General features: G+C 36.1%; 1 protein-coding gene across 1 annotated transcript in view; it reads left to right on the top strand.

The window, feature by feature from the left end:
• Positions 1-10,743: 10,743 nt before the first annotated feature.
• Positions 10,744-21,517, top strand: part of LOC138332869 (calpain-2 catalytic subunit-like) — a 45,353-nt gene continuing 34,579 nt past the window's right edge. Inside the window, exon 1 of the mRNA XM_069280850.1 lies at positions 10,744-12,072. Within this exon, the coding sequence (XP_069136951.1) occupies positions 11,899-12,072 (174 nt within the window). The 5' untranslated portion in view covers positions 10,744-11,898. The remainder of the gene's footprint in view (positions 12,073-21,517) is intronic.

Here is a 21,517-nt window from a genome sequence, read left to right as displayed (position 1 = left end):
TTAATTAGATGGCTTCAAGATGTTTGTCATAATGGGACTTATATCGTCTAAATGACGGCACTTTGTATAGATGTATAGTATGATTTTGAAAGGAAAATTATCGCTCTTTCCAACGGTAGTAACCGTTTTTATGACGATGTACACTAGAAATGTGTTTTTATAGCTGATAAAGGTAGGCGGGTTAGAACTTTTGAATCTAAGGCTTTCCACCCTTCTCGTATATAGTACCATGTAGAGTATGATTTTTATCGTTTTTTAATCTAGACCTCTTAAACGTCTAAAAATGGTTTTAGGGCACTCTGGTGGGTCCATGATTATATAATTTTTAACTAATTCTCAGATCCCTGTTCCTGAGCTGTACGTAAACTAGATATCGATAGATAAAAAAACATGCTAACTCGGGGATGCCAAGTAATGGAGCGGAAGCCGGGGCTAGGAGTAATGGTATACGGCTAAAGGGACAATTCAGTTTAAGAGTACATTAAAATTTGCATAAATATCTGAAACAAACCAGTTCTAGCGGAAATTAGATTCGTTGGTTTTACTGTTATATGCCAGGAAAGCCCACTGTACTGAAATGTAAATGAAATGTTCAAACTATTAGACATTGTGGTCGGACTGCTTGTATGACGAACCCTGGCCCTTGCCAGTGTAGTAAAGAAATTTGTGTCTACAGCATGATCACAAAAACTATTTGGAATTTCAACGGTATCAGTGAAAGTACTTGACAATGTCGTGGAATTTGTCAATATTTTATGTTTCATAAGGAATATAAAAAGATATTTATATCATATTTTGCTTTGTGGTTATGGTACAGAATTAGCCTCATTGGATTGTCCCTTTGTTTGTTATATGTAATATTTGAACAGCATGTGTTAAACTACATCTATTGATGCATACCTACCAAATCATATGAATAATCATGTCTGAATTGTCTAAAATGTATCGCTGGAACTTTTTGGGTTTTGGTTTTATTAAGCAATAAATTCGGATAAATGCCGAATCCGCTCTCATGCATGTAATATCAGCCACGAAACCAGTATGCATTTTTAATTAGATGGCTTCAAGATGTTTGTCATAATGGGACTTATATCGTCTAAATGACGGCACTTTGTATAGATGTATAGTATGATTTTGAAAGGAAAATTATCGCTCTTTCCAACGGTAGTAACCGTTTTTATGACGATGTACTAGAAATGTGTTTTTATAGCTGATAAAGGTAGGCGGGTTAGAACTTTTGAATCTAAGGCTTTCCACCCTTCTCGTATATAGTACCATGTAGAGTATGATTTTTCTCGTTTTTTAATCTAGACCTCTTAAACGTCTAAAAATGGTTTTAGGGCACTCTGGTGGGTCCATGATTATATAATTTTTAACTAATTCTCAGATCCCTGTTCCTGAGCTTCTAGATATCGATAGATAAAAAAACATGCTAACTCGGGGATGCCAAGTAATGGAGCGGAAGCCGGGGCTAGGAGTAATGGTATACCCTTAGATCTTTTGTCTCCCTGGGAATCAGCACATGTTCTGATACAATATGGGTATACCTTTGGTCCACTCGCAGGAAATACAGAGCAGATATCACTCCAATGTAAACTTGTGTATGACGTCAGATCAATTGATTTCTATCTGCCATGTATACGTTAGATATATCATGTCAAAATGTAAAGCAGCCGTTTAAATGGAAACTTTAAGTATATCAAGGACCAAGAGTAACAAAAGCAATGACTGGTATTGTGTGCGTTATGTAGACATGCTGTTCTCAAATAAAAAAAATACTTTCTTGTCATGGTAACAAATGCAATGACTCGCTCCGAGACGTTATAGAGATTGTGTAATCGTAATGTTCTTTAATGGCAGCAAGTGGAAAAAAAAGGTGTAACCTTTGCGTGCAACATACGCGGGTTTGTTTGCTGCTACACGCATAGAAGCGTTTGACCTAGTATTATATATAGGAGCAGTAGCGAAGATATCGAACTGCACACTCTACCCGATCATGTTACTGGTAACGGGAATCAATAACTTAACAAGAATACATTCTGCGATTTTCAATCTATGTTTCATTCAGATAGTATGATTTGATATTGTTTACGAGACTAACCCCCGAACAAGGTTATTTAATTAAATACTTTCCTTGAAGGTAGGAAGTTAGACTAGTATCTGCTGCCCCTATTTCATCATCGTGCAAGGCGACTAAATTTAGGATTTTATTTTTTCCTTTTTCCTAACTAACTGTCTTCTCCCTTGACACGACCTCTCTTTTGGCCTATTGTTGAGTGAGCGCTAGCCCCTAGGTAGGCCGTAGCTTTTGTCCCGTTACTTCATACCTGTCGTAGGACTATCTGACCCATGCATTTTTCATGTTATTTGGCGGTTTTGTGTTCTTAAAGCAAGTAGGGTTGAATTTTGCTCGCTTGGATTTCCAGTGGCTGTTTAGTCTGGTTTCTGATGAAATGACACTTTCAGGTAGAGAATTCCAATGGTTTACTTCTCGTTGTGAATAACTATTTTTTCCTGACCGAAACACACCAAAAGGGTATAAAAGTGGTTTCTGTCCCTGCTTAGCGCTCAGCATGCCGGGAGTGTGACCAGGTTGGGTGTGTTTCTTGTAGTCTTCAGCGGCATGCTTCAGTAATGAATATACCGCGGTCATCCAAAACACGCACCGCGCACTTCATACACGCTACACATCGCATACATGGGATGCCGTCATTACATGACCCTGGCTGTTAATACGACATTAATTAATCAAACAAACAAACAAAAACTTATCTACCTGTTTTCTTTAGATATGGATATAGAATATTTCCAGTACTGGAACTACTAATAGTTCCTCTTCACCGGACTCAAAGTATTAGTTATAAATTATATCATATTCCGGTTATAAAAGCCTTGTAGTTAAATAGGATATCTTGATTTTCCACTTTCTATCCAGTCTATTTTTATAAACGTTTCTTTGCATCGCACTGGATGATATTGCTATCCAGTGATCGCTGACGTGGTCGAATGCAATTTCCACCAAATACCACAAGACCAACATTTTTAATAAGAACTAAATATTAAAATTAAACCAATATAGCAGTTTAAATCTAATGTAGCTTCACAAAAAATAGATAAACGGAATCACATGACCTTTCATTGATAAATCTCAGTTTCTCATTGACAAACGTTTAGATTACCAATTGAAGGAGTATATAATGACATTATTCTCAATATATTTTAGGTTTATGAAGTCATAGAAAAAAATGGAAGGACATTGTTCATAGACGCGAAGCGTCAACAATAATACACGCTGATATTAGAGGCAGCTACATATACCCGTACGCCTTACTAAACTGTACATTGTAGGTACTCGCACGCGCCTTCATTTTCCGGTCGGCGTCAGGTCGAGTCTTTGATTGGACTCGGGGTACTTAATCAATTATTCCAAGTGTGACGTTTTGCTACTCGTATGCCACCTAACCGTGTTATTCACTCGGTCAGTTAGCGTTGGTTAACCACTACTTTCACAATCCTTTGTACTGAATTAAAACATCAATAGTCATTTTATTGTTAATTCGCCTATCTATCATAATTGCGGAGACAAATATTAACGCTAATATGGATTTTTTAAACTAACGGGGAATGTTTGATGTCCTAATAAGCTGTTCGGATTGAAGCAGTTGTGTTTGAAATTTCAATCACCAATCTGACAAAGAGATATAAATAGGTGTTTCTTTACGTATACATTTCGCAGTTATACCAATTAATTACTTTTAATAAAAGCCAGGCACCGATTTCTCAAAACATAGGTTATTTTTTTTACATAAGTTACAAAGGAGAAAGATTTGTTTTGACAAGGGTGGTACAATTGATAGTTAATCAACCAAAATAAAGTCTGCACTCGAGAAATCGGAGACAGATGTACGAATTCTGTCATATTTCATATTTAAAGTTCATATCAGTTACAGATGAAATTTAAACATAGTCTCTCAACGAAAAAACAAATCTACTGACTGGTAACTTTCGACAACAATTCAGAAATATATATATCTTTAAAATATTAGTTTTTAGTATATATATTAACGATGCTCCGCCGCCGACAGAGTATAAACGATACTCGTCATTTTGAACAATTATTGGTGTTAAATCATGTATATATCTATGTCTAATTAACACAAAAAAAATAATATAAAATAATTAATTTCACTTTTGGTGCATGCGCAATCAGTTCTTCATCCCATAAAGGACATAGTGCCACGGAATTTTTTCTGGACGCAAATCAGAAGCTCATACTTTTCAATGGTGGTATTGGTGTAAAGTAAGTAACTTTAATAACCGAAGAAAAATACTAAATCGTTTGCTCCTGTTTTCCATAGAGTAAAAATACTATTTGTCAACGGTAGAGCATCTTAATATATGGTCTGAGGAAACGATGTAATGTTTGCAACAAAATGATCCAATCAATATGATAGTTACTTTAAAGCAGTTTTTAAATATTAACAAAGTCTCAATTATCCTAACAGAGTGAGTGAGACATTTCTGCTGCTATTCGCAAACCAAAGACAGCAGGAGCTGTTGAACGAGTTTTTTTTAGGCTAAACTTCAACCTTACTTTTCAGCCAAAAAGTGCGAATATTGAACCAGTTTGATGATAGTTTGATACATACATATAAGCTGCTATTCTCAAGCTTTTTATTGGTAGCTTTGATGTATGTGTATATTGTAATGTTGAGATCACATTACTGTTTGTAGTACATTACTGGTGATTTTTACATGTCTTAATAGTCGGATAAGATAAGGTATATAATGCAGCACAAGTCGAGGACGTGAAGATGTACATCATGGGATTGGAAATATACATCACAAGTGTGTAAATGTACACCCTCCGACTGAACAATTTCTCTATCAATATCTAATGTGCGGGCAGCGGGACCATCTACTTCGGCGTCATACAATATTAACCAAAACTGATTACGTTAAATGTCAGACGGTCAGCACTACTCACAAGCACTCACGCGGGTGTATAGCAGAGGTCGACCGAAATCAAAACCAGCAAAACACACAACACTTACATTAGAACATAATAAAACATTTACTAAATTGCCGTTCTAAAGAAAAACAAATGGGGGATGCAGGAGGTGGGAGTAGTGAAATACGAACAGAATTATAGGACTGAGCATATATAAGGATATTGCAACAAGACATGGGATATTTCTATGAAACAAAGAGTGATCTGGATAACAACAGTTTAACGATTTTTTTAAAATCATGATAAAATGAAAGGTGATTTGACAAAATGCCTAAAATTCCTATATACTGTTTATATACTTCTTTCTTTATCTACTTGACCTTTTTGGAAAGCAAATAAGTATTGGAAATTTCAGTAATCGTCTGATAAGCCTAATCACGTTTTGAATAACTGTCGTTGTCAATGGAATGATATTGTTTTCAAATTAAGCTTTTGTGTGTTTGTTCTAGAACTGACAGCAGCTTCTAAAGAAGGTTGAAAATTTCAGTATGTTGAAGGTCCGAGTTAGTGCACCAAACTGGCATCGTTTGAGCTGGGTTTCCCAACATCCGATTTAGTGATTTCCAATCATTTGATTTACTGTAGAACTTGTAGTTAGGAAGGAACATATGTAAATATGTAGCAGGGAATTAGAATTGTACCTTCTGCCCCTATTGCATGATCGTAAGAGGCGACTAAATTTAGGATCTAATCTTTTCTTTCTTCCTAAATTACTTTATTCTTCCTAACGTCTCCCTTGACACCACCTCACTTTTGGCCTTTAGTTGAGCGCTCGCCCCTGTGAGGAAGGCTCTGTCCCCTGGTCGAGACACAACAAAGTCTATAAAAGTGGTAGTTTCTGCTCCAGCATGCAGGGAGTGGGACGACTGGTTCGCCCGTTGTCAGTATAATGTGACCGGGTGGGGTATGTTGCTTGGTGTCTTCGGCGGCATGCTTCAGTGATATAGCACAATAAAAAGGGCAACAGTTCCACTATACAAGAAGACACAACATGAATATACCGCAGTCTCCCAAAACACGCACTTCGCACATCATACACGTAACACACCGCATACATGGGAGGCCGTCCTTACATGACCATAGCTGTTAATAGGACGTTAATTTATCAAACAAACAAACAAACAAAAGTAAATTTGTTTAAATATTAAGTAACATGGCGTGAATAGTCCTATGTCCTCAGATTTAAAGCTATCCCGATCACAATCTCCTAATGTTGAACTCCATGGGAAATCAAATCGCCAAACCTTGCCTAACTTATTCACGGTTTTAATGAAATACTGCGGCTAATTTTTATTTCAATAACCGCACTATAATTGTCTTCTCCTTCGATGTTCGACTTCCAGCTGTTAAATTGTAATTACAAGCAATATTCTTAATTCAAATAACACACCGCATCGTAAATCATTACTCCAACAATGTACTAGACCCTAGTTTTCCCTCGAGATTTCTGCGATGCTTCCAGTTTTACTCGTCTCCATGCTAGTTCTATTGTTTCGCGTGTCACTAAACAACACCATTTGTCTATAAAACAACATGTTTTATGCAGCAACTAACATGGTAATGATCCACAGCCAATGAATAATTCACCTCTACTAAACAACTTCTAAGACTTCATTACCCTCTGGAAGCTTTTCACGTGCTGGTACGGAGCTGCATACAGAAACAAAGGTGTAGTATCGAAATCAGATGGCCAGCTGATGTGTGTGTTGTGGTTTAGAGATACACGAGAGACATGGATATTTAAGAAAAAGATTTACAACATTTATTGATACATCTATTTATATAATATCTATGGTACATGAATTAGCGTTCAGCGCTGTGAGGAAGGCTTTGTCATATGTTTCCTGACCTCTAAAGAAGATTTCTGCTTAGTTCATCCTGGAGGGGACTGGTTTGGCTGTGTTGGCAGTAATCTGTTACAAGGCAAATCTGCTCTCCGGGGTCTTTAGTACAATAACATTAGCAGCATGAACATACCGCATTCTCCCAAAACACACAATAACGCACCATACACGTTCTGTTAATGGGAGATAACTAAGACAATACGTACATTCTAACTAAATTGTTTATAAATAGAAGTACCGAACGGGGTAATAAGCTAACAGATAATATAAAGCAACTATCTATTTATTTTTTTCAATTACTTAGTGGACTTTACTTACCAAAACTTTTCAGAATCCTACAAGTAGGGCGCTAGAATTGTACCTGTTGACCATATTGCAGGATTTTAAAAGGCCACTAAATTACTGATATTACCTTTTTACTCTTATTCCTACATAACATCTCCCTTACACCGCCTCTCTTTTGGCTTCCAGTTGAACACTCACCCCTGTGAGGAAGGCTTTGGGTTCTGGCCTCTATCTGAGACAAGTGTTAGTCGAAAAATATGGTAGTTTCCGCCTCTGCTTAGCATAAAGGCACTGAGATGAATGTTTGCCCGTTTTCAAAATAATGTTACCAAATGGAGTGTGTCTTTTCGGTGTCTTCGGTTGCACACTTCAGTGATATGGCAATATAAAAAGTGCAAGAGTTCCACTATCGCCATGTTACACTGCACAAGTATATCACAGCCTTCCAAAACTTACATCCACACACCACAACACATTTTACACATGGGTGACCGTCCTAAATGACCGTGACTGTTAATAGGACGTTACATCAGTATACTCCTATAGGGGAAGAAGGTACAGTTCTAACGCTTTAGCTGTAGGGCCGAAACTCTTAAAAAACCAGCCCTTTTTGTTGTTCTATATGTATCTTGTTTTTTAATTTCTAATTTTGTTTTCAATTTTATGTCAGGCAACGAATAGTATATATTCTAATCAGCCTGACTTTGACAATGTCGTTTGGTGACATTTTGAATTTAGTCGTCTACATGATAGTTTTGTCCTAATATAATGTAACTTACCTGGACTAACAAAAGAATGTATATTGTTTATAATCAATAAACGGAGTGCTGCTTCACTGGGTTACCTTGTATGTTCAGTTTGGACGTAATGACAAATGAATTATACATAGACAACACACTATAGATAAGACGGAGGCGTACACTTTGGTTCCAATATTGCTGCAGTACCTTGAGGGTAAATATTGAAACCAGCCAGACCGTGACAAGTTAATTACATTATTCTATTTAGGGATAATAGACTGCTTTCCTCATTCGTACGATGGTGTCATCTCTGATATCTAATTGATGAACATTATATTAGACCTTCGTTCTGGGTGGTCGTTTGGGTTGTGGTAAGGTACTCGCCCTTCACTTTGGCTAACAGGTCTTGACCTTGTAGGATGCTAGAATTGTACTTGATGCCCCTTTGTATGCATGTAAAAGGCGACTAAAATAGTATATTATTTTTTCTCTTCCTTTACGTCTCAATCACCTAACCTTGGTCCTGGGATCGAGCGTTCGCCCATGTGAGATGACTCTGGGTTCTGTCCCCTGGTCGCAACGCATCATAGTCTATAAAAGCTCCTGCTTAACGCTCAGCGTAAAGTGAGTTGGGCGACTGGTTTTGCCGTTGTTAAATATGTCACTGGGTGGTATGTGCTGTCCGGTTTATTCGGCGGCATGTTTCAGTGGGGTAACACTATAAAAAGGACAAGAGTTCCGCTATTACAAGGAAATACAACACATATATATAAATCTATAAACTTCCATTGTATGCAATGTTGCATGATTGTGTATGTATCTTATGCTTTTAGAGGCTGCGTCTCTGCTGTTGTGTCTTCTTGTAATAGAGTATCCTTTTTATATTTTTTGTCACAAACTCTCATACAAACATATATTTGACGTCGCAACACGATTCATAAATGAGAGGCCATCAATAAATAACACTATTTCTTAGTATTAAGATACAGCAAATCAAAGATATTCTTTGATTCTACGCCCCTTATCTTCACAGCCAGGTCCTCTTTTCTGATAGGATTGGGAAAATGTATGTGTAAAGCGTGTACCATAAATTTTGGTGGATTAACGTCCTATCAATTGTACCATCATTTAAAACTTCCTATTAATGCAATGTTGCATCATCGTGTAAATTTCTACGTTTTTGGTGGCTGCGTCTCTGCTGTTGTGTCTCCATGTGATAGAGTGTCCTTTTTATAGTGCTATCTCACTAAGCACGCCGCCAATTACACTAAACAGTATTTTGTATTTTTGACGTAGACAAACACTTCTCTTGAATTGTGTTCATGTTAAGCATGGTTAAGGTGATGCTACAGAACTTACTGATAAAAGTTAAATATTTATTCAGGTGTCGATTGCATAATCAACGAGCCCCGTAGTAGATATTTATCATGACCAGCATCATTAATGGATATTCATTTGTATTTAACATCAAATGTTCAGATATATAAAGAATGGGAACCTATATGGTGAAAAACGATATAGGGATAATAACAACAATTATAACGCCCTACCTGCAGGAACCTTGTAGCCTAATATCATTAAGATCTTGAATGACTAGGAATCATTCAACTAACTTACGGAGTTATTGCCGTTTGCTATAAAATCAAGTAGGGCTTAAGAATTGTACCTGCTGCTCTATTGCATGATCGTAAAAGGCGACTAATGTGTAATTATATCTTTTCTTTCTTCCTGCTTTACTTTCTATACTTCTCCCCTAACGCCTCACTTTTGGCCATGAGTTGAGCGCTCGTCCCTGTGAGGAAGGCTTTGGGTTCTGTCCCCAGGTCCAGACTTACCATAGTCTATATCAAAAGTGTTAGTTTCCGGGATTGGACGACTGATTCTCCCTTTGTCAGTGTAATGTGACCGGGTGGGGTGCGTTGCTTGGTGTCTTGGCGGCATGCTTCAGAGATATAGCACTATGAAAAGGGCAAGACTCACACTACACAAGAATACACAACACGAATATACCGCAGTCTCCCAAAATAGGCACCACACATTTCACACACACTACACACCGCATACATGGGAGGCCGTCCTTACATGACTTTGGTTGTTAACTTATAGGGCGTTAATTTATCAAACAAACAAACAAAATAAACACAGTTAATAATATATTTCTGCCATCTCTTTAAGGTCTGAGAACACCCAATTATGATAATCAATACAGTTAATGATCAAATTTCCTGTTAATATTAAACGAAACTCGAAATGGTTGAGGGTTTGAAAATCCTCATCAGCACACATTTCATAAACCTCCTTTACATTGTTGTCAGCATATTGTTCTTTGATGTTGTGAAACACTGAGACCACATACGTGATTGGAATCCCACAAAATTCCTTATATTCATCAACTGTATCAGTTACTGATGGTGACTTGATTCTCTTAGAAGACCTGATCTTTTTTGTAAATCTTACCATCGAATTGGACATCGAAGATATCATTTTGAGAATGTACTTGATGCCATCTCACCGGACGAAGTTCAGAAGGTGATTGGGCTAATCACAGTTACACACGATCACGTGCACACGACAATTTTCAAATCAAGATACATATCATCATGTCTCTTAGAAAACCTTAATTCTTCTACCTACCTGCTGATTTTAGTGAAGATTTAATTACAGGTTTTGCAGAAAATAAGAAATAAAGATTTCACTAATCAAGTGATTAAGCCTCTTGAACAACCCGACCCCGATAATATACATTGTATTACTTTCAAAGTAATAAAAAGTGCTTGTATTAAAACAAAATGTTTCCGACACCTTTAAACGTATTTTAAAGGTTTGTACTTCTATACCTTTAAGGGAACAATAGAAACTGAAATTCATCAAAATATATAAAAATTATATGACAACATTTTCCCTTTTTTATTCTCTTTTTTTTATCTATTTATAGTTTAAGTGAAATGGTGAGTTATATATAATACCAGGGTGCGCGGGGTGATTATAGCCTTAATTGATAAACCATTGAGTAAACATTGGGCCACTGATATCAATTAAAGCGAGAGATTAATTAAGTATTGTCGAATTCGTCACCAAGGTAAAAATAGTGAATTGATCGGTCTGCCACTTAACAATCCAACAATCGATAGCAATGTGGTCCGACCAAACTGCAAGCCGGCATTCGTCTGCAAGTTAAAACATTGATTTTGTAATAAATGCATAAAAAATAAACCTTCCGTGTTTTACAAATTCTGATCAGAATCAGTTAGCCAAGGTAAGTTTTTAAAACACGTTTCGTGTCACCGTGCAAGGCACAAATGGTTTCAGAGAGTAGCGCCAGCAGCAAAACATTGTATGGCCATTGGGGACCTCGTCGTGACGTCTTTCCTGCTGTCGTCTGCTATCGAGAGAAATTGACGGCAGTTGTGCTACAAACACCTGAAGTATTTGGATTGTCACCTTAGCAACAACGTTCGCGTGTAGCAACTGAGGTTGAGGTATCCTGCACTTACATTAGTGAAAGTGTCCTGTCCTGGACAGAAAGTTGGGATGAAAGTCGTTTTTATTGAGTTGTTATTTAGTAGGGTACTTTGATTATGGATGTTCGGAATGGTAATTTCCGTTCGGCCTAAATTATTCAAACAAGCAAGTTCTATCTGCTCTTACTAAGTATAAAACAAAAAGTACATCAATACAGTGCAGACCAACTATCACAATGGACCTTTGTAGTTTAAATCATTAAGGCGTATTGTTTGTTTATATTATTGATTGGCCAGTGCTGCTGGGTAGAGGAGACGGCGGTATAGAACTCAGTGATACATGGGCCTACCTGCAGCTGACTGGAGAGTACTGCTGAGAGATACCTGTGAAGGGCTACTTGACCATATAATATTTTACACTTGATTTGGGAATGTTTTAGTGCGATGGAACTTACCAGGACACTTAAGAAGCGCTGGAAGGTGAGAAAGACTTTTACAGATGACAACAGTCTGATCAGCTCGTGGATATAACATTTTGACCACTGTCCGGCAAACACATGGGATGTACGATCACAGTTTCCTCTCGGAAAACCAAACCACAATGGCCGATACCCAAACTTACGACGGGTAGCAGAAAGGAAAAGGATTCATATGAATACTCATTAGAGAAACGAGTGACCCCAAGGAACTGGACCAATGTTGCCGCTCCCGGTAGCGGTGGCGGAGGAGGGGTGAGTTTTACCTGTATTATCCCCGATATTCTGATGCATGTTTGACTTTTCAATGCCACCATAGGTACAGATTCATCCTCTAGACATCTACAATGAAAATACGGTAGAAGTCAGTTTTTTCTAGGACCCAAAAGTTGTTAAGTTATTTTGTACATTTTTATGAGTCTCACACTCATTCTATATTAGGGTTTACACGAGTAGGTAAGTGGTTTTTTAATTAATCAGAAAGTGTAATTTTTGTAGAGAAACTGTCTTACTTTTTATGTAATTTTAGGTATTTTATTAAGGGTATATGATTGATTCTTTTAGCATCAAATCAATTTTATTTGCCCTTTGCGTCAATTTTTTTACTGGTTCAAATTTTAGAGAGGGAGCTAAGAGTGCTTTCCATGTCCACAGTTTAAAGGAGCTTTTTATATGTGGTTTATTTTAAAACAACAAATAATTGGTTATGACTTCTCGTAACTAGTGGACACATGCTATCGACCTTTCACCAAGAAAATCGACAATTTATATTAATATCTTATAATGTTTAGCGATTGATTTAAATTTGATTTATAAAATGAGAGACAAATCACAGAATGAATTGAAAATACTAAACGAAGGAAAGCTATTGTGTTTTCTAAATTATATAATAAACCTTAATTAAGGAAGTAAACTCAGCTTTGTTTTATGCTCAAAACCTGCAAACACTTGTGTAGTTGATAATGTATTATTAATGTTTATAAAGGCAAATAATGAATTAAAACATTTAACAATTATATATCATTGCTTTACTTACAAGGTTTGGTGAATGTTTGAATATTTGTTGTTAAATATTTTCTTCTATTTTCTCTTTTTAGCGTGTTTATCAAAATCTTTTCATTAAAATAAGAATATCCCATATATCTTTCATAAAAAATCATTATAGAACCAGTGGAGTTTTTGTTAAATGCGTTACACATATATCAAACGGTAAACAATGAATATTCGGTTTATAATAATAAAAGATGTTATGAACTGATTTAGCCGGGAAGAAGCAACTTGTGTGGTCGTGAAAGGCCAATGTCATAGACCATAAACAGTTATAAACTATAAACACGATAAAACAGTGCCGTCCTAATGCATTACTTTTCAGTAATGTTTTCATATGTCATTGTGTAATAATTATCTTTCTAGCTATTTTTGTAAATAAATGCTTTAATTTCAACCATTACTGTCATGACGACAAGTCAGGAATCAATATATCTAATATGATAATCATCATTATCTATTACCCTCAACCATATGAATACATATTGATAATTACCTATCTATTTTTACCTATCATAATAATGGCATTATGCGTATGAGTTGCTATTTATATGTTTATATTATATATTGTTATTGACGTGGACACAAAGACGTCATCATAAACAATAAATAAACGTAAGTCCTACGACATGTAAATATAGGTACAATTTGTAAATATAGAAAGCGGTGTATATTTACGTGTTACCAGTGCGATTTAATGTCACCATCATCTGTCTCTGATACGTTATAATGATGCCCGTCAGCCTCCGGTAATGTCTTGTAATGACCCGCTTATCACGTAATAGGAGCAACGTGACCCCGTGATCTATATCGTGATATTTGGCATGTCACCGTGATTACATTTGTGTATAGATCTATACCGTGATCTAGATTTGGCTATACTGATCACCGTGTGATCTACATTTGGCTATACTGATCACCTTGATCTAGATTTGGCTATACTGAACTCCGACCATCATGACCGTTATAATACAGATTCTGCCATTATAAATAATACAAATCGCTGTTGTATTACAATTAAACGTTTTCTATTCTACTGGAATTCTTCGATGATGCTAAGGTTGAACTTTTTCAGAAATACATATCCCCATAAGTCGATCCTTAAAAAGACAATTATGTAACTTTCCTACAAGGCAGAACAGCAAAACAGTGTATCCCATTATTTCGGATTAGTCTGGGATTTAAATAAATAATAAAAATTAACTTGCCCGTTCTTGTATTTGTTCTGATATTCGTGGTTTACGTTTAAAAACTCGGCATTTTTGTTTGCCTCCAAATTGTATAGGTACCAATGAATACGCTTTGTTTAACGTTGGTACTGGCTCATTCATTTTCATATCAATTTTCTAATATCCCTAAATAAGTAGAATTCGATGGTAATTTCGTGTCGTTTTTAATGTACAGTTAACACAATATAAAAAAGGTGGGGAGAAAAATCGTAGAATGGTTAGGAAATTTTATCTGTACCTAGACCAAACCAAACTCTTCCTAGCACAGCTGTCGTTCTTCTCATTTTAAAAACAACTTTTAGATTAGACTAAAGTATTTAACGGAAAATAAATACAATATTTAAAAATACAACATTACTATTGAAAGTATTATAAAATTAATGCTTTATTCGTGGTAAATGATATATGAAGCGTTGCTCAGAAATGAACCCAGAAGTCCTAGATAAAAATATTAAAGTCTCATTTTTCAGGAACGATTTTACGATATCGGCTTCACAACAATTATCTCATGGCCTGAACCATAGTAACATTAGCGTTGGTATAATCTCTCTGAAGATAGCGATGGCTTTTATACAGTATCTTTATGACTTGGCGGGCATGAAATACACCTATTAATATGCCATAACGTCGACCTGTACAACAAGCCGCGGTCACATCGCCCGGCGAAGCTGTGATCAGGATATTAAGCTATTTTTCACTGCAGCTTTCACATTACACCAGTGTGTTTATATAGGAATCCCCGAGGGAGTGGACCATTCACCGTCAATGTGCTATAATTATTTTGTTTACTCCAAAAGACAAAGTCATTTACCCATAAATAGGGTAAAATAAAGAATTCACTTTTTTGTTATGTGCTTAATGTTTACCAAAGCTAATTGTGTATCCAATGTATTCACTAATGAACATATTATGTACAATGGTGTTTGATCTGAGTGGGGTCAAATGTTAGACAAGCATTTGTTCATTGTTGGCTACTACTTGTAAGAGCATATCTGTACTACCAAATTGATTAAGGTTATCAATAATTTTTATACGTGATGTTGGCGCATTAATTTCTTTTTGACTAATGACCTACAATTCGAACTTCCCAGAAGTGACATAAAGCGGAAGTTATCCAATCATTCTAATAGCATTATGCGGATACGGACACAGAATTGCGTCACTTTGAACTTTCGCAATTGCACTTATGTATGATGCATCTGCTGTTTTGGGTGAGAGTACGTCATACTCTTCACTGCCATAAACCTAGGCGATTTAGTCAAGCCGTTACCAAGGTAGGTTGGCTGCAGGCTGCGATCCCGTGGAAAACACAAACGGTACTATACGACGTATGACGAAGCAATCAAACACAACAGCGAAATCACACTTATGTTACAGAGGTGTAACATATCCCAGCGAATTCACACGTGTGTTACACTGGTGTAGCATATCACAGCGAAATCACACGTGTGTTACACTGGTGTAGCATATCACAGCGAAATCAAACGTGTTACACTGGTGTAGCATATCACAGCGAAATCGCGAAATCGTTTGAAACGTATGTTACAGAGGTGTAGCATATCACAGCGAAATCACACGTGTGTTACACTGGTGTAGCATATCACAGCGAAATCACACGTGTGTTACACTGGTGTAGCATATCACAGCGAAATTACACGCCTGTTATAGTGATGTTATATATCACAGCGAAATTACACGTGTGTAACACTGGTGTTGCATATCACAGCGAAATCACACGTGTGTTACAGAGGTGTAGCATATCACAGCGAAATTACACGTGTGTTACAGAGTGATGCATATCACAGCGAAATCACACGTGTGTTACAGAGGTGTTATATATCACAGCGAAATTACACGTGTGTAACACTGGTGTTATATATCACAGCGAAATCACACGTGTGTTACAGAGGTGTTATATATCACAGCGAAATCACACGTGTGTAACACTGGTGTTATATATCACAGCGAAATCACACGTATGTTACAGAGGTGTTAACATATCACAGCGAAATCAAACGTATGTTGCAGAACAGCGAAATACACGTGTGTTACAGAGGTGTTATATATCACAGCGAAATCACACGTATGTTACAGAGGTGTAACATATCACAGCGAAATCAAACGTATGTTACAGAGGTGTTATATATCACAGCGAAATCATACGTATGTTACAGAGGTGTAACATATCACAGCGAAATCACACGTATGTTACAGAGGTGTTATATATCACAGCGAAATCACACGTGTGTTACAGAGGTGTAACATATCACAGCGAAATCACACGTATGTTACAGAGGTGTTATATATCACAGCGAAATCACACGTGTGTTAACACTGGTGTTGCATATCACAGCGAAATCACACGTGTGTTACAGAGGTGTAACATATCACAGCGAAATCACAAGTATGTTACAGAGGTGTAACATATCACAGCGAAATCACACGTGTGTTACAGAGGTGTAACATATCAAGGTGAAATCACACGTATGTTACAGAGGTGTTATATATCACAGCGAAATCACACGTGTGTAACACTGGTGTTATATATCACAGCGAAATTACACGTGTGTTACACTGGTGTAGCATATCAGCGAAATTACACGCATGTTATAGTGGTGTAATATATTACAGCGAAATTACACGTGTGTTACACTGGTGTATGTCTTTGCAGGTAGGGCGTTATAATTGTACCTGCTGCCCCTATTGCATGATCGTAAAAGGCGACTAAATTTAGGATCTTATATTTTCTCTTCCGAGACACGCCAAAGTCTATAAAAGTGGTAGTTTCTGCTCCTGCTTAGCGCTCAGCATACAGGGAGTGGGACGACTGGTTTGTCCGTTGTCAGTATCATATGACCGGGTGGGGTGTGTTGCATGATGTCTTTGGTGACATGGTTCAGTGATATAGCACTATAAAAAGGGCAACAGCTCCACTCTACAAGAAGACACAACATTAATATACCACAGTCTCCCACAACACGCACCTCGCACAACATACACGCAACACACGCCATACATGGGAGGCCGTCCTTACATGACCAGAGCGGTTAATAGGACGTTAAAATAATCAAACAAACAAACGAAACCAGCGGTGTATCACATTACAGGGAAATTACACGTGTATAACAGTGATGTAACACATCACAGCGAAATTACACGTGTGTTACAGTGGTGTAGCATATCACAGCGAAATTACACGTGTGTTACAGCGATGTATCATATTACAGCGAAATTACACGTGTATAACAGTGATGTAACACATCACAGCCAAATTACACGTGTGTTACAGTGGTGTTACATATCACAGCGAAATTACAAGTGTGTTACAGTGGTGTTACATATCACAGCGAAATTACACGTGTTACACCGGTGTATCATATTACAGGGAAATTACACGTATGTTACAGTAGTGTAACATATCACAGCGAAATTACACGTGTATAACAGTGATGTAACACATCACAGCGAAATTACACGTGTGTTACAGTGGTGTTACATATCACAGCGAAATTACACGTGTGTAACAGTGATGTAACATAACGCAGCGAAATTACATGTGTATAACAGTGATGTAACACATCACAGCGAAATTGCACGTGTATTACAGTGGTGTAACAACAGTGGTGTAACATATTACAGCGAAATTACACGTGTGTTACAGTGGTGTAACATATCACAGTGAAATTACACGTGTGTAACAGTGGTGTAACATATTACAGCGAAATTACACGTGTGTTACAGTGGTGTAACATATTACAGCGAAATTACACGTGTGTAACAGTGGTGTAACATATCACAGCGAAATTACACGTGTGTTACAGTGGTGTAACATATTACAGCGAAATTACACATGTGTAACAGTGATGTAACATATCACAAACACGTTCTACAATTGTATTTATAGAAATCAAAGTTGATTCATATGTCAATCGGTTAATAGTATAAGATATTTGAAGGGTGAGCAAACAAAGCATTGTATTGTTATTTCGACTAAAATGTCAAATGAATATCATGCAACATAAAAGACACAATACATTTATTACGTTTGTAAAGGTCAAACAGTCAAGGTCAATGACAATCGCCACGAGTAAAAAAAATGAATTACTTAATGCTTATGTTAGCAAACCGATTCCAGTTATATCAATGATTACTACATATAATATAATTAATATAATATATATACATATAACTACGAATGGCGGAATTGACCTAAACAATGAAGTTTCTCTCAAAGGGATGATGAAAGGGACTCTCAGGTTGGATTGGCTGAACATTTCCGGCTTTTTGCTTCCGGTTTCTTAATGCATTGAAATTAGGAGAATGGGACTAATGGAATTTAATGTAACAATTCTGTATTGATACTTTAGTCCCGTTTTTAATGAAAGACCGTCTTATATATCGACACACGAACCCACTCAGTGATAATGTCATAAAAACGATTACTGACTTGTTATCGACTACCTTTGAAACATTAAAAGCGTTCTGGCTATTTTTATACCAAAGTACGTGCTAGAAATACTTATCTAAACCTAATTGAATAAACGCAATGGATATTGATAACAACTACTTTTAATGCCTTTGTGTTACTGAATCTTTTTATATTTATTTATAACGTTCATGTAAAGTTGTTTTTTAATAAAACCTATCATCGATAACATGAGCAGACATAGCCATCATCATTCACCAAAAATAATATTGGTATTTATAGATTGAAGAAATTCATGTTAAGCCTTATTTCAATGCAGTGGTCTTACAGGGGGAAATAAATTATTAATGATAAAAAACCTTGATATTATGTTATTATGTTCTTTCTGACGTTATATTACCATAAACGAATTATTTACTTATCACTATAACTTTTATGTTATTTAAGAGATATAATATATTGAATTATATATAAAGGACGTTTATATTCATTTCTATTTTTTACAATAAAAATCTAGCTATTGAATTTGATTACAAGTCAAAAGGTTTGATCTTAAAAATAATCAATGTTTAAAAAGAAGATAGAAAATGAAGAACATTCTTTTTTCTTAAAATCAATAAAACGTCATGAGCAGCTATACATTATTTGAATTATTTAGTAAGTATGACTGGCACTTAATGTGAATCATAAAACATTTCACATAGCTAGGTGTCACCTTGAGAATAGAGTCACGAGGAACACACGCGTCACGACACTTTGTTCTCTAACGTTATTTATAGATACACGCGAGAATTACGTAATCGTTGAGAAGGTTACATGAACACCCTGTAATCTAGAAATAGTAAGTGGTTTATTGACGTTTTAACATTTAGTTTTGGTACTATGTTACGGTTTATGGGCTTATTAAAAAATTGAATTTCAAAATGATCATCACGGCGAACAAATTCAACAATTACCTTCACTCTCTCAGCATAGGAATAAAAATTGCATTGTTCTTTTTAAATAAATTGATTTTATTGGCGATGTTCCTCAAAAATTGTAAATGTTGTAATCTACTATTTTGAAGAGTTTGTCTTACTAAAGATAGAAATAATTGTTTTAAGGAAAGTAGCGCTTCTATATTACTATAAAACAATCGGCATCTTGGCATAATTATTCGTCTTATACAAATACAGTGTAGATCATTTGAAGCAAGTCTTACATAACGTCAACAGATATAATAAGATGACATTTTGATATTAGAAGAAAATGAAATTAATCCTTCAACAAAAAGAGAGAAAAAAATACAAAAATATGAATAATATCGTGTTTTAGGATTCTAGACGTTATATAGTGATGAAAAGGGACAATTACAGCTATGTACTGAATACGGTATTCTTAGAAGGACAATTAAGCTTGTTATCTGAATACGGTATCATACTATCTATAGAAAAAGGGACAATTACAGCTATGTTACTGAATACGGTATCATACTATCTACAGAAAAGGGACAATTACAGCTATGTTACTGAATACGGTATCATACTATCTACAGAAAAGGGACAATTACAGCTATGTTACTGAATACGGTATCATACTATCTACAGAAAAGGGACAATTACAGCTATGTTACTGAATACGGTATCATACTATCTACAGAAAAGGGACAATTACAGCTATGTTACTGAATACGGTATCATACTATCTACAGAAAAGGGACAATTACAGCTATGTTACTGAATACGGTATCATACTATCTACAGAAAAGGGACAATTACAGCTATGTTACTGAATACGGTATCTTACTATCTACAGAAAAGGGACAATTACAGCTATGTTACTGAATACGGTATCATACTATCTACAGAAAAGGGACAATTACAGCTATGTTACTGAATACGGTATCATACTATCTACAGAAAAGGGACAATTACAGCTATGTTACTGAATACGGTATCATACTATCTACAGAAAAGGGACAATTACAGCTATGTTACTGAATACGGTATCATACTATCTACAGAAAAGGGACAATTACAGCTATGTTACTGAATACGGTATCTTACTATCTACAGAAAAGGGACAATTACAGCTATGTTACTGAATACGGTATCATACTATCTACAGAAAAGGGACAATTACAGCTATGTTACTGAATACGGTATCATACTATCTACAGAAAAGGGACAATTACAGCTATGTTACTGAATACGGTATCTACTATCTACAGAAAAGGGACAATTACAGCTATGTTACTGAATACGGTATCTACTATCTACAGAAAAGGGACAATTAGCTAGACGATCGGTATTACTATCTACAATATAGGTATTACTATCTACAGAAAAGGGACAATTACAGCTATGTTACTGAATACGGTATCATACTATCTACAGAAAAGGGACAATTACAGCTATGTTACTGAATACGGTATCATACTATCTACAGAAAAGGGACAATTACAGCTATGTTACTGAATACGGTATCTTACTATCTACAGAAAAGGGACAATTACAGCTATGTTACTGAATACGGTATCATACTATCTACAGAAAAGGGACAATTACAGCTATGTTACTGAATACGGTATCATACTATCTACAGAAAAGGGACAATTACAGCTATGTTACTGAATACGGTATCTTACTATCTACAGAAAAGGGACAATTACAGCTATGTTACTGAATACGGTATCATACTATCTACAGAAAAGGGACAATTACAGCTATGTTACTGAATACGGTATCATACTATCTACAGAAAAGGGACAATTACAGCTATGTTACTGAATACGGTATCATACTATCTACAGAAAAGGGACAATTACAGCTATATGTTACTGAATACGGTATATACTATCTACAGAAAAGGAGGACAATTACAGCTATGTTACTGAATACGGTATCATACTATCTACAGAAAAGGGACAATTACAGCTATGTTACTGAATACGGTATCATACTATCTACAGAAAAGGGACAATTACAGCTATGTTACTGAATACGGTATCATACTATCT

This window comes from Argopecten irradians, chromosome 10, assembly GCF_041381155.1.
Source record: "Argopecten irradians isolate NY chromosome 10, Ai_NY, whole genome shotgun sequence".
Lineage (NCBI taxonomy): Eukaryota > Metazoa > Mollusca > Bivalvia > Pectinida > Pectinidae > Argopecten > Argopecten irradians.
The sequence above is the reverse complement of the archived record's forward strand: the minus strand, read 5'-3'. Positions and strand labels throughout refer to the sequence as shown.